The sequence below is a fragment of the Erpetoichthys calabaricus genome, chromosome 14 (assembly GCF_900747795.2).
Source record: "Erpetoichthys calabaricus chromosome 14, fErpCal1.3, whole genome shotgun sequence".
In the NCBI taxonomy this organism is placed as follows: Eukaryota; Metazoa; Chordata; class Cladistia; order Polypteriformes; family Polypteridae; genus Erpetoichthys; species Erpetoichthys calabaricus.
The window spans coordinates 84,928,444-84,956,280 of NC_041407.2; the positions used below are offsets into that span (position 1 = coordinate 84,928,444).

General features: G+C 38.1%; 1 protein-coding gene across 1 annotated transcript; it reads left to right on the forward strand.

The window, feature by feature from the left end:
* Positions 1-15,026: 15,026 nt before the first annotated feature.
* On the forward strand, positions 15,027-22,925 carry LOC114665183 (endothelin-2-like). Its single transcript, XM_028819605.2, has 5 exons — positions 15,027-15,163; positions 16,610-16,742; positions 17,329-17,442; positions 19,124-19,219; positions 20,268-22,925. The coding sequence occupies exons 1-5, from the start codon at positions 15,100-15,102 to the stop codon at positions 20,371-20,373; spliced, it is 513 nt and encodes a 170-aa protein (XP_028675438.1). The 5' UTR covers positions 15,027-15,099; the 3' UTR covers positions 20,374-22,925.
* The last annotated feature ends 4,912 nt before the right edge of the window (positions 22,926-27,837 follow it).

Here is a 27,837-nt window from a genome sequence, read left to right on the forward strand (position 1 = left end):
GAAATCCCACCCTGTTTGAGGTAGCCAATGACGTCACTTCTGGTTCCGGTCCTGATGACATCACTTCCCCCGTGAGGGTTTAAAAGCCACCATCTTAAAGAAGATACTCAGTTCTGTTTCGGACTCTGTGAGCATATCTGTTCGTAATAAGCATTTTTGCAGCCAGGAAATATTATATGGGTGGCTGCCCCAAACCTTCACAATGTCTTTGTGTTGTTCTTGTGACAATATATATATATATAAGTTATCAGCGGTCAAGGAAACCACCCTTCCAAAGATCAATATTTTGAGCCAGTCCAATTCTTGTATTTCCCTTCTTTTTAACAGATGCTAGCTGGTTATAAATAAATCAGAAGATGTGTGGGAACCGCAAAACATCTTAATTAATCATTTCTTTTTATTATGGCACTAGAGAGAGCAGATAATGCCTTAACAAAAGCATCGACGTCAGAAGAGTTTTTATGTGGCTCTGTATAAATAACAACTCACAATGAACACTTTCTTTCTTATTTTTGGATATTTTATTGCCATCATGTTTTTCAGTATGTTTCCCAGCCTTGAAGTGTTGAGTTCCATCTAAACATGCTTCATTTATCGCTTGCTTCTCTGTCCCTGGTGCCAAGATGGATGATTAATTGAACAGGGCGTTAAAGTCGATGCCTCATTCCTGCTGTCACTTAGGTGTTGCCTCACTCCTTGCTCCGAGGCTGGGTTTGATACCCAGCACGACTGCTGTCTGCGTACATTTATGTTGGCTCTTCTCAGGGTTCTCAGTTTTCATTTGTTTGGCTTGACTGCTGACCTGAATATGACTTGGTCTGTCCGAGTGTGAACTGGCCAAGTTAAACTTTATCCCTATAAGTGCATCAAGCTGTTAAGAAATATGTAAATAGAAGGTCTTGTTGTGGTTGTGAGCGCTTTTTATTTTTCTGAGAGAACCTACAAAATTATGAATAAATATAAATAAATTCTACATTTCTCTCCTGTTTATTTCTAGTTGACACTTAAATAGATGATACTATAATTGTCTCTAAGGGGAAATTTAAATTCTAAATATTTTTTTGAGATATTTATGTGGTTACCCATAATAAGGTTATGTGTGACACTGTTGGCTACTTCACTTTTGAAATTCACTAGTAACTGGCTGATCCTTCAGAAAACATTAAACAGTTTAAGGCTCCATCCATACGTTTATGTTTTCATTGAAGTTTAAAAAAGCTCTTCAGAGACGTATATTTCTGCATTAGAGTGTGAATACATAAAAACAGAGAGCTTTGAAAACACAGACTCTAGTCGCACTCTGATTGGTTGGTGCTCATTAAGTGGTCCTTCCCTGATTGGATCCTGCTCATTACATTTTCTCAGCCGTTTTGCATACCTTGTACTCATGCATGACCCTCAATAAAAGTCCATCTCATCTCCAGTACAAACAAAACAATCTGTTTTTATTGTTTTTCATATTTGTCATTGCTGATCTCTATGCGTAAATGCAAGGTGCAAATATCTAACATGGACGACACGTTTTCTTCCTGTTTGCATCAATGTGCCCATGCCTACCCCCAGGGTAGATGAACAACTATGCTATATGCATTTAAGTCATTTTGATGTGAGTGGAGATGCTTTCGTAAAAATGATGTGAAAATGCTAGTGTAGATGGAAATCGTTTTCTATTTAAAATGCTGCTTTTAAATAACATGTAGTCAAGTGGACATTACCTAAAGGTCATAAATATAGCAGGCTGACAAATTCAAAGCAACAAAAAAGACAGAGTGTTAATATTACAGAGAACTAGGCATAGTTTATAAATTATGAGAATGCAGACATTGCTGGAAGGTGTAATTAAATTAGAAAATCAATTAACAGAAATGACGAGCTGATACTTATCCTCTTTTGTATTGGTGGGGAAGGGGAGGGTTTATTTTTAAATAAGAGCAAAGCATGAACAATAGGAGGACAAAGAAAACCCACCACACAGACATTCATATCCACCTTAATAAAAGGCTGTTTGTCCATCCATCCATCCATTTTCCAACCCGCTGAATCCGAACACAGGGTCACGGGGGTCTGCTGGAGCCAATCCCAGCCAACACAGGGCACAAGGCAGGAAACAATCCTGGGTGTTTCAGTGTATTTGTGTGTCCATCTGTTTGCTATGTTTCTGTCATTCCAACAAATGGCTCATCACAAACGTTAATACAGCTTTTATAAATCCCTTGCCAAATGGCATATAACAGAAAAATATACTGTACATTGTATTTGTTAATGCAAAAAATGGCACATCACAAACATTTGTAATCCATTTGTTCATCCCTGTCACTCATCCTCCTGTTTGTACCTTGGTAAGAAAGCAGGCCAATTTGGGAAAGGCAGACCTGGGTGCACAATCGTCCCACAGGGGCAATTGGGTTGGTTTCAATGGTGATGTCTTGCCATTTTCTTTTTTCTTGCTGATGGGTCTGTTGTTGTTCTAAATGACAGGCTCCATCAATTACTGATTTGTAGTAATTTGTTTTTATTACTATAAATGTTTGGGATACACCATCTGTTGGAATGAAAAATGTAATGTATTTTATTACTATATTCATTACAAAATACATTCTAATAGATGGTGCACTGCAAGCATTAACGCTGAGGTCTACATTCATAATTTAGATTTCAACCCGTCTTTGATGGGTTAGAACAACTAGTATGTATGATATTTCTGAATAACTAACATATTTAAATAGCAAAACTAATTAAATGAAAATAACAGATGTGAAAAATGAAAGGGAAGAGATGAAGTAATGATTCAATTTACCAGAATTAACATGGATTCTCCCAAAGATCTATTTTTCTACCTTTAAAAAGTCTGCTGCTCCTATGGTCACAAGGCCTCCAGATGCTTTGGATTTCTCCTCGTCAATCAGATTGCAGTGGATGCCCTGGTGCCTCAATGAACTTTAACCTTAGTGTCAGTGTGTTTGCTGCAATATTACCCTGCAGAAATAGCTTTTTAAAATTGGGATAGAGAATAAACCAGGGGCATCCAGTACAAAGGGTAATCTCAAAAATTAGAAAAAGAGATAAATTGTGAAAAAAGCAAACAACAGATAACAACAACTACAATAAAAATGTATTTCGATGGATCATTACGTTTTTCCCAAAAAAATGAAATCCAATTACAGTATTATGGATTATTGGAATAAAGAAGGAACCAACCCGGGACAGGAAAACAGTATCATTAATAAAGTAAAGAATACAAGTATCGAAACTCAAACAGGAATCATTCACGCAGCATTGAGTCTACACTGCCAGCATCACAGAAGATTTATGAGACTGAAGGTCTTGGACATGTGACTGACCAGCGGCACAGGCAATGAAGAAAACCTTGAAACCTTGGAAGGTTATCAGTTGCCCAGATGGCTAAATACGTTAATTACATCTCTGAAGGGGTCAGAATACTTTGAGTCCTCTCTACACATGAAATGCATAAAAATTGATTTTATGAATTGATTTTAGTCTTTTTGAAGCTAAACCTTCCCTGTATACAGTCTATTTTGCCAAACTTGCAAGTATTTGCTTATACCGTTATTTTTATCTGAGGAATATGATTCTGTTCATTGCCTAACTGTAAAAAATGTAATTTATATTAAGAGGTTTTGGTCAAGCTTCATGATGACTTTGTTGTGAATGGTCTGCATATTCCAATTTCACAGAATGTTTGTTTGAGTCAAATGTTTCTTCATGCTGCTTTAAAAAATGTTTCAGATTGACTAATTTGACCTTGAGTTTCCAAAAGCACAAAATGGACCAAAGAACAGAACATTTTGGCAAAGCACATTTAGAATCTTTATTAAACACAATGAAGACGTTCGTTTTATGTAAGAAATAATCCTTCGCCAATAACTGAAATTACGAAACAGTCAGAGAATTTGAATTGATCATCAGTTTGAAGCATGTACTGTATGTGATTTGACATGCTGAGCACATTCTCTGTTTAGTTAAGTACCACGGACTTCTGTTTTTCCTTCCGAAGTCTAAAAATGGTCCTTTCATTTTCTTTGTAAATATCATAAGAGTGGCATTCCATACAAAGTTGATGTTTCACTGTTAAAACATTCATAGGCTGAAGTCAGACTGTGAACACCCCACCAGTGTGGTATTTAAAAAATGTGCATGCCGGAGGTGAAACTCGGCACTCATTGGCATGCAGAATGACTATTAGTGGAGGCACAAGGCCTGATAGAGTAGGGTTAAATTCCACTTGAAGTCTTCAATTCACAAGGAAATTGCATAACTAGGTGATAACTTCCTATTAAGCAGAATTCAATCAGCAAAAATGCCACAGTCTCGTATTTGATAAGAGACAGGTGAAGTGTCCGAGGCTTGTTGTGAGAAACAATACAGACTAGGAGGCAGTTTCTTTGACAAAGTCACAGTAAGGAAGGTAAAAGGGCCAACGCTGGAAGATCGAAAAAATAACCAAGAAACCAGGAAAAAATGACAAAATGTTAAACAAAAGTCAAGAGCAAAATGAAAGTCAGAAACCGGAAAACAATACTTGTTTTTGTGATAAAATATTTATTGATAAAATGGAAAAAGAGTGCAGTAAATGGAAACTAACACTCACCCACCCTGAGCTGAAAACAATCCTAATGCTAGTGGGCTGCTAAGTAAATAACCTAACTGCGCTAAGAGAATTGAGATGTTTTCCATTCACAGACGGAAATCTCATATTAACACAACTGCGTATTTATACTGTCATTTCCATGATGTCACAATGAAGGTCACATGGTATGTCTTGATGGTGTTGCATAAATATGGAAAATCAAGTCATTAACAATACCTTTTTTTCAAATTCAGTCTAAATGAAGAATACGAATATAGAATATGTATGTCATAAAAATCATAAAATGTACAATATTAAACTATTAATTCTTGACTTTACTTAATTTTGGTTTAGATGATGAAAAATGATATTTATTATGACCAACAAGTTATTTTAACAGTACTTCCTGCTCAGTAGACACATTGGTTTGGGTCTCAAAGGGGTCACGCTACTTCACTTGCATTTAGTCAAGAATGCAGCAGCGAGAATCCAAACCAGAAAAAGAAAATCAGCTTTAGCGTCGTTGCATTGGTTACCCGTGTCCTTTAGAATTGACAATAGAATATAAAGCCTTAAATAATCTTACTCATTCCTGTATTTTGGAGCACCTGTCGCCCTACATTCCAAGTCGTAATATTAGATTTTCTAATAGCAGCCTGCTTATCATTTCAAGAGCCAAGCATAACAGAAGTAGTGAGGCGGCCTTCTGCTGTTATACACCAAAACTCTGGAATGCTTTACCAAGGGGGCAACTCCAGACTAGCACCATGGATCATTAAAAGAAATCCAAAAAAACACTTTTTATTTTAGCCTTCTTGTAACTACAGTTTAGTTCTGCCCTTAATGAACTAGATATGCATAGAATTCTCATATTCTTCAATTCATCTGCAATCTTTATTAATCTTAACTCTTCTCCATTTTCTTTTCCACTACCACTTAATTCCTGTGCAACCACCAGTGATGTTTGAATATTTGAATGAAAGCGGATACCACAACCTGCCAGCTGACCTTAATAAGAAGCCTTAAAAACAACTTACTGGTAAGTTCATTTATGTTAGATGGAATGCCCAGTGGGCGGCACGGTGGTGCAGTGGGTAGCGCTGCTGTCTCGTAGTTAGGAGACCTGGGTTCGCTTCCCGGGTCCTCCCTGCGTGGAGTTTGCATGTTCTCCTCGTGTCTGCGTGGGTTTCCTCCGGACGCTCTGGTTTCCTCCCACAGTCCAAAGACATGGTGGATTGGTGATTCTAAACTGGCCCTAGTGTGTGCTTGGTGTGTGGATGTGTTTGTGTGTGTCCTGTGGTTGGTTGGCACCCTACCCGGGATTGGTTCCTGCCTTGTGCCCTGTATTGGCTGGGATTGGCTCCAGCAGACCCCCGTGACCCTGTGTTCGGATTCAGCAGGTTGGTAAATAAATGGATGGATGGATGGAATGCCCAGTGAGGGCTGGGTGGTGTTTTGGCCTACAGATTTATTAAAGCTTAACTCGAGTTTTTTTGTTTTTGCTCTGTCCACTCTGGCCAACTGACCATATCATCAGACCTTCATTTAGAGACTTAAAAAAAAAGTATATTCAAGCAATCTTTTACTCTTAATTTTATATCTCTCTTATGTAAGTGTGCATAATTTTTTTTGTATACTGCTTATGCATTATTTTTCTTATTTAATTTTAATTAATTTTTCTTTGCTTGTAGCTATTTCTTTGACATTTTGTAGAGCACTTTGAGCTACATCGTTTGAATGAAAACGCGCTATTTAAATAAATGCTGTTGTTGTTCAGCGCAATCAACACTTTGTTGGAATGGAGCTGAGAACAACTGGATGTAGATCTCCCACTGCTGTTGGTTGACTTTCTTAGGCCGTCACTCCAACAGTCGCTAATTATTTGTCCACTTATCAACAATTGCTTCCGTCTGTTGGTCATTAACAGGATAAGTAGGGTGACTCCATCTGGTCCTCAAGCTTTCTCTCATTTTTTCACATTTAAACATCTAAATTGTGTCCTATAAACACCGACAGTCATCTGAACATCAGTAACAGCTGAAGCATCGTTTACTTCACTGAAAGTTTTTTTTGATCCACAATTAAACAATTCATATTAAACTTTTAATAGAAAATGTTCAAATTGTTTGCAAGAACTTCCCATTTTCTGTATGTCACAGTGTTTGTCTTTTGTCTGGCTTTTATACAGGACTTATAAAGACACAGGTATGTGCTTAGACAATGACCTCAATGCACTGTTGTTCTAATGGAGTACAATAAGCCCCTCGAAGGTGATGAGCAGGTATGTGGGTCAAAGCCTTGAGCTGGAAATTCCTGGACTTAATTCATCTTTTCTTTTTTCTTTTTTTTTTTAAGTCTTATTCTTAAAAGGGCAATTGTGTGCTAAAAGGACCAGCCTCTTAAAAGGTTACATCTTTTTCTGACACCTCAGAAGACAAGTATGGTATTGTAATGATAAATGTGAAATGCAAGGGAACAGCTTGCCATTAATGTTATTTTAAAACCCTTTACTTGTACTGCCTAAAGGGGATTTTTTTCTTTACATAGCACGTAAATCTGGTCAAGGCCATTTTACTAACATTGCAGTGCACACTTGTGACATGAATGTGACCTCTCTTTGTTTTTTAGCTGTAAATATAAAAGCAAAATGTCAGAATCATTTGTGTTGTTGTCAGAACTGTCTTATCCTTCTATTATCAAACCCACCTAAACTTAGAGTGGGATCCAGATCCGATCTGAGTGTATCTGAAGCCAGGCAGGAATTGAAATTCGGGAAGGGGTGCCAGTGTATCACAGGGAACACTCGTGCACACACTGGCACTCTGAAATACTGGGCCAGTTTAGAGACACCATGAAGAAGACAAGATGGCCCACATAAAACCCACATGGAGACATGCGAACGAGCAGACTCACACAAAGAAGGACCAGACAGTGATTTGGACCCAGGGGGACAGGGGGGAGCAGCATCACATACTGTGCTGCCCTGCTGCTGTCAGTTTTGAACTGTAACAAGCAAAAATGACATTGCCTTCAACAACTTTATGTCCGGCAGCACTAGTAATAAACATTTTAATTCAGTATTATAATTTGTCACATTGAAGTATCACGCGATCTGATAAGAAAGAAAAATGTGCACACTCTCCCTGAAGAGTGATCTGTAGTTCTATAGCCCAAGCAGTGTGCTTTTATACATTTCCAAGAATTTTTTTTTAACTTTCTTCATATTTTACATGTGGAAGGAGTTCTGTTTTCATGAACAAAAAGCACATTTTGATATCCCCAGAACGTGTTTTGAGCATTTAGTGGAATTACTTATATCTGTGTGTTTCTGTGTTTATATGTCTGTGGTAAAATATTTTAAGACACTGTAACTCGAGAACAAATGGACCGATTCTAAAGGAAATCTGAGGACAGCTTGCACTTGACAGTCTTCAAAGCTGATCAGATTTTGGGTGAATTCCATCTATTCATCTCTGAGCTTTTAAAGATCAAAGTTTTTTTTTTTTTTTTTTAAAGTTGATACCAACAACAGCCAGACCACAGCTCAGAAGTTCACCGAATTTGGCAAACATTTTTGTGACTTTGAAAGAAATGCCTTTTGTGAATTTGGAGTTCAATCCAAAGCTCAAGCTTTGAGCTTTTAAAGTTCACAGTTTCTAAATGCAGCCAGGGTGTTGCGTATTTCATATATTTTGGTAAATCCACACCATATACAACAATATATTTCTTGTATAGCCCAGAATTACACATGGAATGCCTAAATGGGCTTTAACAGGCCCTGATTTTTGAAATCCAAAGGCAATTCAGAGAAAGAGAGAGAGAGAGAGAGAGACCCTCTTTTAGGTGGGTTGGATGTCAAAAAATGGAGTCAACGCAACACAGAACACAAGTAATCCCCTTCACAGAGCTTGATGACCAATCTATCATGGTCAACTCAGGAATACAATACAGTAGCACAAATTACCCAGCAAAAAGCAAGACTAGATGATACACAACTACAGTATCACGTATGAGGATACAGATTTGTTCAAATAAACTGCTCAAAAAGATTGTAGAGGTCTGTGTGTCCCTCCATGGATATGCCTCCCCAGATCATCACTGACCCACCACCAAACTGGTCATGCTGAACGATGTTACAGGCAGCATAACATTCTCCACGGCTTCTCCAGACCCTTTCACAGCTGTCACATCTGCTCAAGGTGAACCTTCTCTCATCTGTGAAAAGCACAGGGTGCCAGTGGTGGACCTGCCAATTCTGGTATTCTTTGGAAAATGCCAATCGAGCTCCATGGTGCCAGGCAGTGAGCACAGAGCACACTAGAGGACATCAGGCCCTCAAGCCACCCTCATGAAGTCTGTTTCTGATTGTTTGGTCAGAAACATTCACACCAGTTGCCTGCTGGAGGTCATTTTGTAGGCTCTGGCAGTGCTCATCCTGTTCCTTCTTGTCAAAAGGAGCAGATACCGGTCCTGCTGATGGGTTAATGACTTTCTACAGCCCTGTCCAGCTCTCCTAAAGTAACTGCCTGTCTCCTGGAATCTCCTCCATGCCCTTGAGATTGTGCTGGGAGACACAGCAAACCTTCTGGCAATGGCTCGTATTGATGTGCCATCCTGGAGAAGTTGGACTACCTGTGCCACCTCTTTAGGGTCCAGGTATTGCCTCATGCTACCAGTAGTGACACTGACCATAGCCAAATGCAAAACTACTGAAAAAACAGAGGAGAAGGGAAAAATGTCAGTGGCCTCCACCTGTTAAACCATTCCTGTGTTGGGGGTCATCTCATTGTTGCCCCTCTAGTGCACCAAAGCAGCTGAAACTGATTAACAAGCCCCTCTGCTACTTAACTGACCCAATCAATAGCCCAGACGTTTCATTGACTTGATGCTTTTCTCTGATTAAAAAGTGTTCCTTTAATTTTTTTGAGCAGTATATATTAAAAAATAGAGTGGAAACTAATTAACATAAATGAAAAACATCAATATATGCACGTGTATAGAAAGTCACATGGTGATCCAACAGATTCTTTTGCTGGACATTAAAGACAAGTGAAGATATTGTCATTTTCAAAGAAAGTCTAGGAAACAGTAGCAAACAAACATCTCCCTTGAAAGGTAAGGATTTGTCAAATGCTGTTTTTTGTGTAAAAATTTGTATAGCTTCCACACTTATTCAAAATGATCTGTGTGCATTGTGGTGAAATAAACTGAATACAAATGATGCTGCATATTTATATATATGAGCACAGAGAGTGTTCTCGAAGTGTGAACACTCTGGGTTTCACTGCAATTTCAAGGAGACTTTGGTATCTCCGAAGTAATGTGTTTCTCGTAATACTCACAAGAAAAGAGATAAACAAGTAAGAGGACTGACTTGTCAGGGAAAACGTTGACCTATCTGGACTACACATGCTTTTTTGCCTCTTGTCTGTGAGGTGGGTTGCCTTGCCCACTTCTAAGTACCTTCTCCCTCATCTCACCTCTAAAACAGTGGTTCTCACAGTGGGGTCCATGGATCACTACAGATCTGAGAGCATGGGCCAAATGGCTCATGGGCTGAAATAGTTATCTTTCTTAAAGGACCTTTCTTGCTGATAAGGCCACGTAAAACAGTTCAAAGACTGCAGACCAACCTGTCTGACTTTCTTGAAGATGATAACATCTTTTACCAGTAATCTACTTCTTCCTGCTCAAATGCTGTATGGTTGTAGTGATTGCTTCCTCTATTTCTCCCCTTTGACATTTCTTCAGTCTCGAAGTTTTTCTGCTTTCTAACCTCACTGCTTCACTACACAGGACCCATTTTTAAAATCCACCTTGACATTCATCCGAAAAGTCAACCCCTGACCACAGCAATTGTTTAATTCTATGTGGACACAGACACATACTGATTCTGCGGTATTCATTTTTGAAGTCCGTGTGCTGTAATGCCATCTTCAGGGCCATTACTATGGATCCTCTAGGACAGTGAAATATAAACCCAGCAAGGTCTGAATGTTAGTCTTGTAATGCAGATTTTCCTTCTAGGTGGGAAAAAGATTTAGATAGGAACAGCGTATGCCATCCAAACCTGAGAGGGGACACCCCATGAAAGGTGGAGACCTATGGATGAAACCAACAAAAAAAGAAAAGCATGGTAGCTCTTAGAGTAGAAGTACCAGAATTAGTTTACAACAGAGAAGGAGACTGGGGAGCAATACTAGTCTGACAGAGATCAGTTTGTGCTGGATTTCTGTCGTCTTTTTAAGGACACCTTCCAAAGGAATAACAGCAGGAGTAGTACAGGCACTTAAATTAAAGGCATTCTTTCCAGCAAACAGATCTGTTCAGGCCAGCTAACTCACTACTTGGGCCTGTGCCCCAACTCTTCTTTTCTCCTTGGGTCATTACAGTATTTTCACATGTACAGGCAGGAGTATGATAAGCGTAATGACGAATTTATGGTAATTAGTGGCTTTTGGCTATAGGTGGTCATCCATATCTTTCATGTTGACAAAGTGGTCCTTGATCCAAAATACTTTGAGAACCACTGCTTTAAAACTCTCTCACTTTCTCCTGATTTCTGCTCATTTTTCACTAGCGTGTCTTAGCTGCCCTCTTAACTCTACACTCAGTGCATAGCGTTATGACCAGTGTTAAAATCCCAATGTTATATTGTAGAGTTGACTTCTGAGTGGTTTTTTTTTATATTTTTTAAACCAGAAAGTGTTATTTTAACCAAATTTTAAGTGCTCTTTTAGGTTTGAATACAATACACACCTAAAAGGTGTAATCTTCACTGCTGGAAAGTAGTTCCACATGGTTGTTTGTCTCTAATGAGCAGGGTTGAGGTTGGGTGGTTTTATTGCATTAATTTCTACCAGGATGCTTCTGATATTTTAGGTAAGTTAAATGATTGTATTAAAAAAAACCTATTGTATTATGTTACATTAAAATGAAAGTGAGATGCTTAGATACAAGCGTAAAGTCACCTGGTAAATGTTTTCTTTCTTATGATGAATATAGTTTTTAAAAGAAAATAAAATCAGTGTTCTATGTACTTCTGTCTAGTGCGCTAATGTGTACTAATGAGATGTTAACAGGTAGTTAGTGTCATAGTTCAGCCAGCATAGTCCCCCTGGCTGGTGTTCAAAGTTGTGTTTCTTATTTCTTTCATGTTTTTTTATGCCATTTATTTGTATTAAGGTTTATTTTGTTTATTATGTACATTTTTCTTTGTGTTGCGTTGTCCTTGGTTATGTCCCTGATGTTTTGTCGGTGGCTCCCCAAGGGGTGGAGTCACCTGCCAATCACCATCAGGAACGGCCCACCATCTTATTTAAACGAGGGCCTCCCATGGTTCCTAGCGGTTCATTGAATGTGCTAGGGAGATGAGAGTTCTTGTGAGTATCTGTCTTTGTTATTGCCTTGACGTTTTCTGGATATCGACCCTGTGTTTTGCTTCTCGACTTCATCTTCAGATTGTTGTTTTGGGACTGTGTAACTGATTTTTTTGAATGCCTGCTCCATCTTGACTGTGATTTTTTGGATAGTGTATTGGGTCTCTGTTTTTTGTGTTTACCCTGGCCTTTCAGGTAACTCTTTGGAGCTTTGTGCCTGCACAGGCTGTTGTGGAAATAAATATTTTATTTTTATCAAGATTTGTCTTGGCCCTTTGGTATTCTAGTTGGGGTATTTCGACAGTGTTTTCCCTCTCTAGTGGGCAACATCAGATGTGTTTTTGCAGTTGTGCTTTTTGAACTTAGCCACTTCATGACAGTTAGGGTGACTACTAAGAAATGTGTTTTGCATCCCAGACAGTGCAACATTTAGCTCCTAACAGCATTATTGTCACACTAAGTAGTGTAATTTACCATAGTAGGTGCCACTGCCCCTTCCCTGATACAGTGTCCTGGGTTTGAAGGCCAGACCTGGTTGTCTGTGTGCAGTTTGCACTTTCATGCCATAACTGCCAGGCTGCAAGGAGACAATGCAACCCTGAGCTGCATTATGTGGACGTGACAGTGCTGTTGTGAACTGCAATTTTCACACTGCAAAGTGTGAAAAAACATACACTTTGGAAATGTGAAAAGTTAAACTCATTCAAAAATGTTCCTTTTACACTTTCCAGTGCGGAGTCAAATGTACACGGAAAAAGTGTGAGAATTTGCACTTGCATTGTTGATTGAATACTATAGAATTTGGTGGGTGGACTATTGTTTAGATGTGCCTTTGAAATCCCCTTCTAAGCTCACCCCAGAAATTGTGTCTGGTGACAATGGTTGCTGTTTTTGGCTACTAGAATGCCCACACTTGCACATCCTCAGAGCAGTCTGCCATCTCATACAGGAAAAAGCATTCCAGCTGTCACAGAAAGGATAACTCTGGTGACACCTGCTGGTCAGTAGGAATTCTGCTGGCTGCTTGTCTGCCCAACAAAGTTCTTTTTTTTATTAGGCAGAGAGTCAGGAACTCTTGGTGTGCATATTGAGTTACTTGGTCTTTAGAAGTACTTCAGTACTTCCTGGGGAAGTTCAACAGACTTTCTTTTAGAGTGACTTTTTTTCTTTTACACACACATTCTCTTTGCTCTGGTGCCCTCTGAAAATGTACTTCTGAGGTACCATTCAGAATAACAAGGCATCCTGCTTTCTATTATCCCCTGCCTACCTACACTATTGTCAGTGTGCCTCTGCAAAATTGTATGTACCTGCTATGCCCATCCAGTGCATATTAGGGCAGCAGAATTTAAACATTTATCATTTAATTGCAGATTGTCCTGTGATTTGGAACTTGGAGAGCAGCTGTCTATTTAAAGAGAAGAGAAAATTCATTAAACCTGGGCAATATCGAGGCAGTCTTTGCCTTCTCACGGCCTTCAGGCAAGTGTGCATTTAGGAATTTCTGCACACAATTAATTTGGGAATACTTGCAGCAAAATGAGACTGTGTTAGTGGGATTCACAATAAAAGTCTGTAATGTTATCAATTTACCCTTGACCAGATCTTTAAAAACTTCTAAGGCAAAATAAAGAAAGAACATGGTTGTGGCAAACCAAAAGGCTTGATGTTTTATTTATTGGAGTTTTAGAAGTTGTTGGTAAAATAGGTTATTTGTATAGCCTTACCTTTTAGGGTACAAGAATATACTGTATTATGTTCTAAAATACATCAAGGCATTGATTCTTAAAAACATTGTTGATTTGAATACACTAACAACAGAAGGACCAAGTCAATTAACACAACAAGGTAAGGGGAGAATTCAGTAAATCTAAAGAATGAGTGCTGCCAAGGAATGGACATCATGTCAGGGACACAGACAACGGAAATGTGTATCCCCATGTCTGGGTGAAGTTCACCCATGCAGTCCCTGTATGGTTTACTATTTAGCATAAACATGGGAACTTACAAAGGCACCGACAGTCTCAAAGAAGTCATAACTGCATCCCTCAAGCTACTGGTAGGCAACAGAGAACTCAACAGGGAGGTAATTAGTTGACAAGCGCAGGCAGCCTAAGAGCGGCTCTAGATGTCTGGTCTTTTACTTGTCTCATGTATCCATCTTCCTTTCATATAGAATCTATCTATCTATCTATCTATCTATCTATCTATCTATCTATCTATCTATCTATCTATCTATCTATCTATCTATCTATCTATCTATCTATCTATCTATCTATCTATCTATCTATCTATCTATCTATCTATCTATCTATCTATTTGTATTCAAAACAGTATACATTCATATCCCCCCAGCTACAAAAGGAGCAGCCTTATACCAGCCTATTGCACAAATTGGGAATGTGCTATCAAGTTAGTGGGACATAGATAGTCATAAAGGCAATGTTATTATTAGGAAGTGGAAAAGTACAGAACCATTACATGGAAAAAGGCAGGAAAACTGATATAACGCTTACAGGCACATCAGTAGGTTAAGTCTTATCTGCTTTTTGATATTTCAGTTGTTATATCGATTTAAACTCTTTAATGTTAACTAAAAAATATGTTTTTCAAAATTGTATTAATAAATGAACAAGTCACTGGCCATTAAGTAAACCAAATTCGACATTCACACCTAATCCTCCACATACAGACATCAATTATATTTGTATGATCAAATTAGCTACGAGCAAATCGACTGATTGTTAAGTGTGTTTTCCTTAAGAGAACTTACTAATGTCGTACATACATCGGAACTACATGGAAATCTGCAGGACAGTGAAGTAGGATAAATTGAAGGGGATTGTTAGTATTTAGGTTTCACTGAAAGAGTGGTGCCAATCTGTGAAATTATTTTAAGAATGATTTACTGGAAGCCATTCACGAGCAGACTGAAGTCTACTTTCTGGTATGTAAACAGCAGAGGTGAGTAAATGAAGAACAATTTTCCCAGGGAGATGGGCGGACCCAACCCGTGACGTCACGTCGCTAAGGCGGTATAATAATAAGGCACCCTGCCGAAACGGCGACAGAGAATTTACCTGTTCTGTAAGCGACGACTAAAGGATTTTTAAAAAGCACCACATCGCGGACATGGCACTGTCTCCGTACGGATTTGTTTCTCTGGCTGTCACCATCCTGATTGCTCTCCAAGAAGGTGCGTTTGAGATGTGGAGCGCTGCTGTCATGCGCTTTATTCGGCTGTCCTGCTGGCCACCTGCGCTATGCAAGGCATTCAACTCCATGCAAAGAAAAAGAGTGGTTTAAATGTATGGGGAGGATTTCACCAGCAGAGTAAAAGAGGATGAACAAGTCCACTTGAAAAGCAGATCGATATTTGCATGTCTCTTTTCCACTCCATGTAAATAGCAGGGTTCTGCCTGCGCAACAGGTGAAGATGCGCCCCGTTAAATCTAAAGCTAGCCGTGCAGATCACGTTTCTTCTGAGTGTCGAGTTAAAAGCTGCGGAGTTGTGTTATCATAACTTTATTTACTGCAGGCTAATGTTCTGAGACTGCAGGTTTCCTGCATTAGCGTGTTGTTCACTTGTATGCGAAACTGCGCATTCATAAAATGTTTTGCAACCTCTAAACTGCTAAGAGGACAATCATTAACAGTGAACTTCACGTTGCTGTTAATTTTCCAGATATTTATAGTTGATCGGTTTGTGGCATACTGACCAGAATACTAATTTTAATTGCATTGTCTGATATGTTTTGTTTTTCTAAACATCATTAACCCCGAACGTGTATTTAGAGTGTATTGTGCTCTATACGACAAGCTGGCATAGTGCGCCTCATAAAACATACACGCATCTATCCCCATCATGGCATGGTTTGGCACTTGTGCCTGGGTTTCTTGAAGTGCTTGAATCCTGCTACCACTGTCCAGGGATCGTTCTGATTTGTTACTAATGGTTTAATGATGGAAATGTGAAAATTGTCACGGTGCAGAGTTTCCTTTGACGTCCCTTTCATTCCTGATTTTTTTCACGCGCCGCTTCTTTTCGTTATGGATTGCCGCTTAAACCGATCATGAACAAGAAAATCAAGCTGTGAAAATTAAAATAATAATAATGAATAGGGAGACCTCAGATAAGCAACCGTACTTATTTTCTTCTGTTTGTTATTGCTAGCACTTTGTAAAATAAACATTCTTATCAAATAAACAGAAATATTAGCTCTGAGTAGATAAGACACTACATACAGCGCATACACATTAATATCGTGTAGTTTGTCAATGTATACTTTGAAACACCTTAGTGATAGTAGATTATGTGAAAGGCACTATATAGTACATTACTTGATAGACAAGTAACAGAATTTGGGATTCCGCCTTCTTCCTCGTAGTAACACTGACATATATGCGGCACGTGAATCCAAAAGTGCGTCACGGCATGGCTGTGTTGTCAAAAGTGTCAAGCTTCTGCTGTCCGAGTTGCGAAGTATTCGCACCTTGTTGTGCTACGTTTTGCTTTAAGATGTTCACTATGTTATATTACTTGCCATTTTAACTCCCCCAGTCTCAAATCTTACATATGTAGAGTAAATGCTGCTAATGTCACAGGGTTTATAACGTATTTTTTCTCCCCTCATTGGCTCAGGTTTGGGACTCCCTGCTCCAGAAGCCCCACTTCCTTCACACGTGAGAATAAAGCGCTGCTCATGCAGTAACTGGCTGGACAAGGAGTGCATTTACTTCTGTCACCTGGACATCATTTGGGTGAACACACCGAGGTGAGCTCTTTTGGATGCTCCACATGCTTCTGACTTTCTCTTTTATTTACTTAGTGGCACAGCATTAAAGGATAACGACAAAATGTTTTATTAAACAATGATAAAGGTGACCGATTTTAGAGTGATTTTGATAGATTCTTAAAATTTGGATTAATCACAGTGGGTTATATTATCCATAGCTGTATGTATATCGCTACTACAACAATATACTGTTATCTTGAATTTACTGAAATTGTTTAAATTTAATCGAATTGTTGGTTTCACGTCAGATGCTTTTTTTAAAATAAAGTATTCGGATGTTGTCATGTAAGAAATAAAGTATTTGAAGTGAAGATGGATTTAGTTTTTATTCGTGTTAGCCCATGCATTTCGTGTGGAGCACATTAAAAATAGCCAATATTAAATTATCATTCCTGTGGGTGGGAACATATAAACGCTTAAAGTGCCAACACAAAAGATTTTTCTGTGTACTAAGCACTTTTTGCGCAATGTAAAATATATATTACTTATGATATATTTTTACAGCACACAACAGTTATGTTAAAGTGATAATAAGATAACTCTGCAATGTTTCCTTGTTTCGTAGTAAGACCACTCCTTACGGACTGGGCAGCCCTCCCTCCCGCCGTCGCAGATCGCTGTCCCGCTGTGAATGCGGAGACCTTCACGACAAGACTTGCAAACACTTCTGTTATCACAGGTGAGTTACTCTACCTGAAGACTAAAATATAACATTATTAGTCAGACTGACCAGTTTTGAAACCATAAACCAATAAGAGTTACTGTTGCAGTCATCACATCACTTTCTCAGCTTTCCCCGAGTTTTCCACAAATGTAGAAAATGTGAGTTACATGTGCCCGATCCTCTATGAGCGACTTGTTAAAAACATTGGCGGTTTCGTAATGTGAGCACTGCCTTCCAAGCTGGTTGTATTTGGAACAATTAAAAAAAAACATAAAAGTCAAATCGGATACCGATATAACACATTTGGACTGGTTTAACTGACATTGTTCACCTGTATATGTTTTGTGAGTAATCCTGTGTCGCACATTAATATTTAACGGCGATACTCACAGCACTGGGCACAGGGGCTGAGTATCTGTGTCGTTTGTGTGTTCTCCTAGTTTGCGATACAGTGTTGTCTGGCCAGTTCCGTTAATTGATGTCTCAGTGTTAGCCCATATGAGTGAGCACAGAGGTGCGCCAATACTTAAACTCGACTGCGGAGCAGCGTCCTGGCCTGGCTTGATGCTGTTAGGTTAAACTTCGACTCTTCTTGTCATTGCAACGGATGAAGCGGATTCAGAAACACAAAGATGTGCATTTTGTGCTAATGAATTGCGTCTACATTTATTCTGTAAGGTACTCTGTGAAGGGTGCTTTGTGAAAGCAGGTTTATGAAATACATTTTGATGGAGCTATGCATCTTATACACATGTAAGGTTCAGCTAGCGCTCTAAGAACATTTTTATTTCATTATCTGTAACCACTCACTCCAAATTGTGATATGTGTTAAAGGGTATATATTTACAGTAAATAATGATGACTATTTTGTAAATAAGGACATCAAAATGGGTCATCTTGGTATGTTTCTTGATAAGCTATTTTCAAAGTATCCATTTTTTTCATTTTTGGGATATAATAATATTTCGTAATAAAAATTGTGTTCGGATGAGTGGGTCATCATCCACAAGAGCGTCCACAGACTTAAGTTTGCTCAGAAAAAAAAAACACACAATATCTCTATTGCAATGTAACGCTGTCCGTCTAAGATGGGTTGAAATCTAAGAAATCAACGTAGACCTCAGTATTAATGTTTGCAGTGCAACATGCAATACCTATGTAGACAAATGACAAGCCACCAAATGAAGATTTGGGCAAAAAAACTAAAAACTCTGAAAAATAAGTGCAGCTATATGTAAATGCATATGTCTCTGTTGTATGACATTTGTTATGGGATTCATAAAAAGTAGTGTTAATGTTTGTGTTGCACCATCTGTTGGAATGAGAAATGCAATGCATTTTATTACTGAAAATGTTTGTGATGCACCATCTTTTGCAAGGATAGAAACTGAATAGACACACAGACACTTGTCCTTTTATTAAAGTCGATTGTTTGAGTCAGAACACTCTCTAGGCAGTTCATCAATTTTTTGCTTTTTATATTATTAGAAGTTGTTTCTTTTTTTAGATGAGACTTAGAATTGTTTTTCAACTTTTATACTATATGCTTTACCCAGTGGGCCTGGAAGACTAAGATGTTTGTAATTGCACAGTATTTTCTATTATCTTGCTCATAATAATGAAGAATAATCATTTCAATGTACAAATGGTCATCAGCAAGAACTAACATGATGATAAATCTGTTTTTGATTTACAGTGCTTACAACCTGAAAGAAAACATTCATCCATTTCTGAAACTGCAGAAAAGCCAAAATCCCAAGACTCAGAAGCTGGTTCTACTGAACTCTTTTCGGTATGCACTCTTGAGTTCTACACTTTTTAAAGTATGATTGAAAAGGAAACAAGGGGAGATAGATATTAAATTGAACTTCTGCTATTTGGCATTCAGATTTAGTTAGCCCTTCCAAAAAAAGAAAATAACAGTTTGAAATCTGGGATAAATCTAGTGAAGAACATGTTCAAGTCAATAATAAGGGTACAGCGGACATGCCGCCAAGTAAATAATGTAGCAGAAAAAGGAAACCGCAAGTATATCTTGAGAAAACATGGTAAGCCACATTCCATACCGATTAAATTTGTGACATGCGCAGTGGCTGTAAGCTGAGCTTCTTACTTCTTCGTAGAGCTCCCTGGACCATGTCGTCTCCTGAATACAGAATAGGAAGAAAGCCTACAGTAGAATTCCGTTGCAGTCAGCTGCTCAAAAGGGTCAGCATCGCACAGATTAAAAGGGAAGAAAATAAAGAAAGCAGGGTTAGAGAGGGGCTGTGTCAGCATATACCTGCAAAAAAGAAAAAAAGGCAAAAAGTTAATTGAGCCTTCTTTTAAAAAGGAATTATCAAAACCTGAACACCTAATGTTTTTTTTATTTTTCAAGATAGATAGATAAAATAGATAGATAGATAGATAGATAGATAGATAGATAGATAGATAGATAGATAGATAGATAGATAGATACAAGAAACTATCTATCTATCTCCTTTCATTTCTTTCTTTGCAAGAAGACCCATGTATGACATCCCATATTACTGCGCTGTGTCACTCATTGCTGAATGGCGGCTCCAGGATTGAATGTTGCAAAGGAAAATAACAAAAACACATATCAACTATTATTATATATTTTATGAAAATTGGCTCAGTTAGAAATTACTTCAGAACAAATTTTGAGTTTGTAAAGAAAAGATTTTTTTATATGCAAATAATATGTGGCCTGAGTTGTATTGCGGATGCCACACTGAGTCCATGATGTTATTTTTGTAATGTTACTAGGCAAACTGGAAGCTCAACTGCCACTTATGTCTGCATCTATAATTTCACTAACGCCAGGTTTATTTTTCCAGGAATATTGCAATGGCCAATTCCAAAGCTGCTGAACAGAGAGTTCTGAAGAAAACAAAATCAAACTTTCCTGTGGCAAATGATATAAACAAAAGAAGAAAAAGATAAAAGTGGTGGGGTGGTCCTGAAGAATTACAAAAAGCTACTGGTATGTCTTCTGGGCTTACCAAACTCCTGCCTGCTGATGTGAAAGGCAGAGAGATGTTAAGAAGGCAGAAGAGGAAAGAGCTGGAGGAGAATGAGCCTCCCAGTGGGTGTACATAAGGAAGGCAGTCCATCCAGCGTCACAGTATTTCTAGAGGCGTCTGTGAGTCTTCAGTGGTGACCGGCAAGGTATGCCATCTTGACATGGCAATTTTCAGACCTGATGGACCTTATATAGGAAATAAACAAAACTGACAGCATAAGTTGTGAAAGACAACATCTTGGACAGCTTTGTGTTCTCTGTGAGTGTGATGCTCAGCTTGTTGTGTTCTCCTGGCTTAACTGCTGGGCACCACTGCCCTTTCAATGACCACAGCTGACTGTTTCTGGCTGGGCGATGACTGTCATTAGGGATCACACTCAATATTACAGATGAGTAAACGGACTTGGGGCTGCAAATGACCCCATTCTTAAACTGAAGTACACAGAAGAACTTGTAAACATGTTTTATTATTCCTTTGCTGGCTTTATTCAGGCTAGAGGTATGCACAGAGCAATTAGGCGGGCCAGCGTCCCATTCACTGTGTTCACCTTCTTATTACTCTGGGCGTTGCTGATGTGCTGAACAGGGAGGGGAACATGACATTAAAGAGGGAAAAAAATGAAAGGATGTTTTCAGGAATTCATCACTCAACTATATTTATATTGTCATATTATTTATTTTTACCAGATTAATATTTGAAAAGTACATTTGGTGCATGCCAGGCTATTATCCCTCTCTTTTTACTCATCCTTTACATAGGATTTGCAAAAGAAAAAGTCGTAATGTATTATCAAAGCAAGTCACTTGGCACACAGGCATGAGAGAGTTGCGTTTCGCTTATAGTATTAAATGAGTGGAGATTTATAATCCTCAAATGAATGTAAATCCAAAAACAATGCACATTCTTGTTGTTTTAATCGAGAGAAATGAATCCCATTTGCACTGCTGATTTTCAAGTGTTGGCTGCACCCCTTTCTGCTTGCCTCAGTCACTATGAAGCATTGCTGTGATGGTTCCTGTAATGGACTGGCAAATGTGGAAGTCAGGATATAGCCTTAGCTGTATTTACCACTAGGCACAGCTCAACAACTAAAAATGACTTTGACTTTTCCTAAAGAAAAACAATTCATCCAGCCATCCCCTATGTGAACTTGCTTTTTCTAATTCAGGCTCACAGAAAGCTAGAATCCCTACCATCACCACTGGATAGAAGGCAGAGGAGACCCTTCATGGGACATCAGTCCTTTTTTATTATGAACAGAGTTAGGTGCACTTTTTAAATCAAATAATGGAGTTTCTAGCTAAACATAGCGATAATTAGGTTATTTCTAATGAAGTTCCTGCAATTAAGCAAGATGGCCGGTCCACCTTCACTTCTTATACACTTCAACTGTATAGTGCCCATCAGCAGCAATTCAAATTCTATAGTACTAACACCTAAAGACTTTCTCAAAGATCAAATCACAAAAAAGAACAAAAACAATCATAAAGGCAAAATCTAGGTGTAAAAAGTCAGATCGTCTGGCTCCATTATGTCATGTAATTACGCACACATACAAAGCTAACCTTGACAAGTCTACCCGGAAGCTGACAAGGGTATTTAAGAAAGAAGGATTCGCATTCAGCATAAAATATCAGGTATGGCCTAAGGATAAGGGCCACCAGCACAGTGTAATTACTAATACTGCTGGAATTTAGCAAATAATGATTGGTATTTACAAATGACGTATTACCAACTTTATGCTCTGCGGCAGCAGGTGACACCCTAACGGGGTCTTTCTTTTTGTCATTATGAAAACACAATGAGGGCTGATGCCTCAAATTTTATTTATCTTTGCATTTTGACATTTCACTACATTCATCTAATGTGGCATGAACAACGTTTATTAATATATCATATTTCCATAAAAAATGTAGCTCAAAGAGTTTCACAAGATGTAAAAGAATTACAATTTATTTTTTTTAATTGCAGGAGTCCCTTAACAAAATTATGCACAACTTAATTTATTTATTTTTAACTATATGCAGTTTTTAAGTCTCTAATGATAAAAGTCATAGTTTGTTGGAATGGTCAGACGGCCAGGGAGAAGAGGAAAACAAAAAGTCCAGCTGATGGAGTGGTTGTAGAAAATAAATCGTGAGGGGTTTCCGAGGCAAAACGAAAAAGTCTATTTAAGGCTATTTTTATGACTTAAAGCACCAGTCCCAGCTGGGACCGTCTCTGCTTCTTTTTGGGGGCACTAGATGTGTCCCAAGCCCGAGAGGAGGTGGATCCTCTGAACTGTACCCTGGCTCAAATGAGCTGCAGAGGGAAGCACTGAACTTGCAATATTTATGGATTACTCATAGAAATATGAAGTTTACTATTTATTTTTTGAGCATAAAGTTGTGTATTTAATTATGGATAATGTATTTCAATAAGTATTTTTATTGTCATTGTATATTTTAAATATCTATTAAAAGATTAATTTTTTCTAAACAATCTGACTATTTTAGTCCAATATTCTGTACGCATTGATTTTTCTGAGTGTCCTGTCCTTAGAGGCTTTCACACTTAAACTCCAACCTAATCTAATTCACCTTTTTCAATCCAAGCTGACTACCTATGAAAATAAATTGACTCTATTGATAATTTAGTAAAACACAGCACGCAGACTCCATAAGACATGTGTCTGAGAGAATGGCTAAGCAATATAAGGAAAATACAGGCTCCAAAAGACACAAAAATGGGACTAGTTACAAGAGAATGGAACGAAATGCGCATGCTCTAGAATAAACATAACATTCGGCAGGCAATGTTTCATAGGGGTTAAAGTTTTGTACTGTACTTCAAACCCAAATCCCACCAGTTACAGGGTGGGACCATGAACAAGTCACTTCACCTACCTGTGCTCTGATTGGAAAAACAAATGGAATACAACCAATTGTATCCCACATGTTTTACGTTGCTTTGGACCAAGGCGGCAACCAAACAATATGCAACAATGAAAGTATAACATAAGACAATATGAGGCGAACAACAGAGTGTAAAAAAAACGCTGCATAATTGTTTTTACGGACAGTGTTCTATAGTAACGAAACACTTAAATATATTTTGGGAATATTTTTACTTGAATATATTTGTTTATTGTCTACTTTCATTTTTACTTCACATTTTCAAAAGCATCTGACTGATTTTACTCCAATACATTTCACTAGACACATTCGTTACTACAATATTAAATAAAAAAAACAGATCAGCTACACAAATTCACACAATACTTTGCATAATGTACAGTTGTCCCGCACTATGAGAAATTCGCGTATAGGGAAAACCAGGGTCAAATTTCCAAATGGCAGTCATCGGCGTAACGCAGTCATTCCAAGTTCACCTCACATTGGTGACGCGAAATCCCAATCTCGGTTATTTCCACAGTTTATGCCACTGCGTTTAAACATCCAACTCGCATGCTGTCTTAACAGCATCATAGGCCACCCCAGCAAAGTAGTGCGATGATGCCCCTATTTTGATAGCAAAACAAAAACATACGTAGGCATCAGAAACAACGTGCACCCCTATGCTCCTGGGACTCCCGGTCAGTGCCCATACGTTAAGACGGCCCTGCGTAGTGTCGAAAGAGACAGGGCTGATTCACACTACACACTGAGATGGGCTTATATTTTCTCCGAATTGTCCGATTTATATCACCGAGTTCGTTCACAGGGTATTTCCGACTCGGACATTCGTATTTGTCACCTGTCGCTGAACACGTGAACGCTGTTACTGCTCGAAGTCACGACCTGCACCCCTTTAAAAACATATCACGTTTGCTTTACCATTTCTGGTGTAATATCGCTTGTGATGTGGACCACAGAAGCAATTTCTGGATGCAACAAAAGCAGCAAACGGGTAATGTACTGGCGAAAAAGCACCATCATCTTGCGTCTTAAGTAATTAAGCAAACTGGGCGCGTTCCCGTTTCAAGGTGTGTTTCGCGATTGGTTGGTTAGCAATGACTACTCCCATTGGCCAGAAGAACGAAATCCCGCCCTTACCCCGGCTTTCGAGCGCAATCTTGAGAGTATTGGAGTATTTCGGCATTAACGCCATACAGGAATTTTGGAAAACTTTATGTGAGCAGAAAAACTTTTCAAAATGTGTCGTTCATGCGCGCAAAATGTAACCTGCAGTTACACAAAATGTGCCAAAAATGATGCAACTACAAAGCGCTTGCAAAATATATCATTCGCGAAACGTTAACATCCCTCGGACTTTTGGCAGTATAGTCTGACTGCATTGGCTTGTACGTTAACATGCTTTGTGTCACTCACCTGGTCGCATGTCTTCGCACAATGTTCTGGGAACTCCATCTCCAAAACAGATATTTGGAAAGGCCGAAAAAACACCGAAATGCCATTGCTTTGAATGTGAAACAAGAAGTGATACCGTCTTAGGTAAAGAGTTTTACTAAACATTTTATGAAAGGAAATTCCTTAATTGGGTCTGTTTTGATGACTTATGTTATTAATAATTATGTTTATTTCTATGTAGTTCAGTGTTATTTGAACATTTGAACAAAAATTTGGATCATCAGCAGCAACCCTTAAACACATTTTCTACAAAACTAATTTGTAATTAAACTTTTCATGTTATAAAAATCTCTATTAAGAAGGAGTTTTCAAGAACATGTTAGCCCCTTCATGTAAATTTCCAGTGTTTGTTTGGTATTATTCAACCATTTTAGTGCTGTTCTGCAAAGCTGTTTTTTCCCCCAGATGGTTATCAGGTGTTTCTCAAGCAGTCTTAAAGAAGCATTTGGCAGGAAAAAAAAGATAAGCATACCCATTGTCACCCGTGAAATGTCTTAAAACAGTGAGCCTCATTTATGGGGTTGATATTTAATCAAATATATCAAAATTAGTATGTAACTATGTACTGTAGCAAATAGAGTATTTGTTGTTTTCTCCCCCAGGGTTAATATTATTAGTTTACTGGAGCTCCTTACTCTTGAACATGCTATATACAATTGCCCCTGAGTAAAACATTTCCGCCATATATCAGTTCATGCTTTTCATATGTGACTTGGCAATTGTTGATGATCATTACACAAAACTCAGTTTTAGAGAAACTGTATTCCTTTGAATTCAAACAGGTAATTAGTAGGAATAATGGGAATTTTGGGTATAAATATAATTTCAGCCTGTAGCAGATATTATAAACATGGTAGGTTTAATCAATTTGAATGTAACACTTTGATCTGTAATTTTGTACTATAACAAAATTTTGGAGGGCTTAGAATCAAAATTAATATACAACGAATCGTGTTTTTTTATTGTTTAACTGCTTCACTCCTGGCTCATCCAGGAAGACACTTTTTTGCCAGTGTATTATAAATGTTAATATGCATTTTAATTCAATAAACATTTGACTGAAAACGCTCAAAAACTGTCATTGAAAAGAGCGGCAAATAACTTTACAAGCGGTTTAGGAACATTCTGGTCTAACACTAAAATGCCAGAAAAATGGCTAGTGGTGAAAGGGTCCTTTAAGGGGTGAAGCCTGCATGCCTCTTGTATTTGCACCAACATCTCTGAATTAGGACACTGTCTTTAAGTTTTCTGCTTGCGCTGAATATCTTCTTCAGGCTGCAGTTACTTTGCTCCTAATTTAGTGATTGTAATATGAGTGACACACAAAAAGAAGGTACCCTGACTTATTTTTCTTTTGTAAGAAGGATTTTGACTATATATAATAGGGAGAGATCCTATATTTGCGTTTACTTTTTATGCTTAAATACATTTAATATCAGATACTTTAAAACTTTTCTTATGTGCAGATTTTACTTTTACTTGAGTCACTTTCCATTATTATTAACTCAAATCTGACGGTTGGTTACTTTTACAACACTGCTTACTGCATTTTGCTAAGGTCTTTGCTCCATGGTCTGCCAGTATTGTTTGTGTAAGTGAAAGTCATACAACATAATTGTAAATCATAATGCTTAAAGGTAAGATTGCAATTGTGCAGCATTGACATATATGGTTAAATAGGAATATTTTGGATGAAATGAAATACTGTACATACACAAATGTATTGTGAAATGTGACAATAAAGAAATAGATAAAAACACAATTATGCTAGTATAATTAATGAAATGTGTCATGAAATACCTTTATTGCTTATTTCTTTATATATTGTAAACAGAATAAACAGTCAAAACAGTGTTGGGGTCCAAAATGATGCCCTGATAAATAATACCGTGGAAAGGGCGAAAAGAAAAGCATGTGTCCTGTGGAAAGAATGATGGCAAACTGCCGCTTTGCAGAACAGTCTAAGACTGGAGGATCTCCATCCTATTCTCAAGTTGGTTCAAATCTGAATTCCGATTTTCAGGTGTGCAAAATTTTACATGCCCAAATGACTAGGAGGATGAGGGCTTCTGACATCAGGTCAGAAATGACGTCAGTTGTCCTCTGTGGGTTTCACCTCCACTCTAGGGAAACAAGCAGAATATGTGTTAGCGATGGTTTCACTCTCTTAGTCTTCCCTGTAATCTCATTGTTGACAAAGCCCATAAAACATTCCATGAGATTGTGTGATTAACAGTAGTTATTTAATCATTTCTTCATGTATTTACATCAGTGACACCACACACAACATGAAATAAGCTAAGTAATTAAACTGTTATTTACACAGTCAAAGCTGAGAAGTCACACTTTAGTGACTGCTGTGTTTTGTTTGGTGAATTGTCATTGAACAGGCGTGCAAGGTGCAGTGTGTTTTGACTGGTGAATTGTCTGTTCAGGGCACATTCACAATTGCTATTTTGCTTATGCCTATGAGTCACAGGATTCTCAGGGTAAATCCATGGTAGACATAAGTGCAAAAAATGTTTGCCAGAGTTACTACAGACAGCAGCTACTTCATTTTGAGAATGCCTGAATTTGTCATCCTTATAGGACTCTGCATCTACTTCGTGGTGTCTGCCTATTCAGTAAATGTAGCACTTGATGGCCAACGATTCACCAATCAGAACACAGTATTCCCTAGAGCCCATCCTCTCTTCTTTGACATATTTAATGTTGTGTGTTGTCTCACTGAAACAAATGAAGAAACAAATAACCACATAAAGAAATAAGCAACAAACATTTGCGTATATACTGTATTTTTTTCATTTAGATATTTCTCCATATATGATCTCCACAAACACCACCACTTCTTTTTTCATAATTTACTTGGTTAAACCCACAACGGTGAAGATTTTTCTTTTTTTGGTATTGCATCTCTCCATGCCATATATGTGCTGATTGTGGTTGTCTAATTTTATCTTGTCTCTGAGAACCAACCTACTAAACCTTGCACCACCTTATGCTTTCACCTAAGAAGCAAAATTAGTTTTATACAG

Coding starts and splice junctions, on each gene's coding strand:
- LOC114665183 (XM_028819605.2), top strand. CDS start 15,100: ATGGCACTGTCTCCGTACGGATTTGTTTCTCTGGCTGTCACCATCCTG. Junction 16,743..17,328: donor ATTTGGGTGAACACACCGAG/GTGAGCTCTTTT, acceptor CTTGTTTCGTAG/TAAGACCACTCCTTACGGAC. Junction 19,220..20,267: donor GTTCTACTGAACTCTTTTCG/GTATGCACTCTT, acceptor TTATTTTTCCAG/GAATATTGCAATGGCCAATT.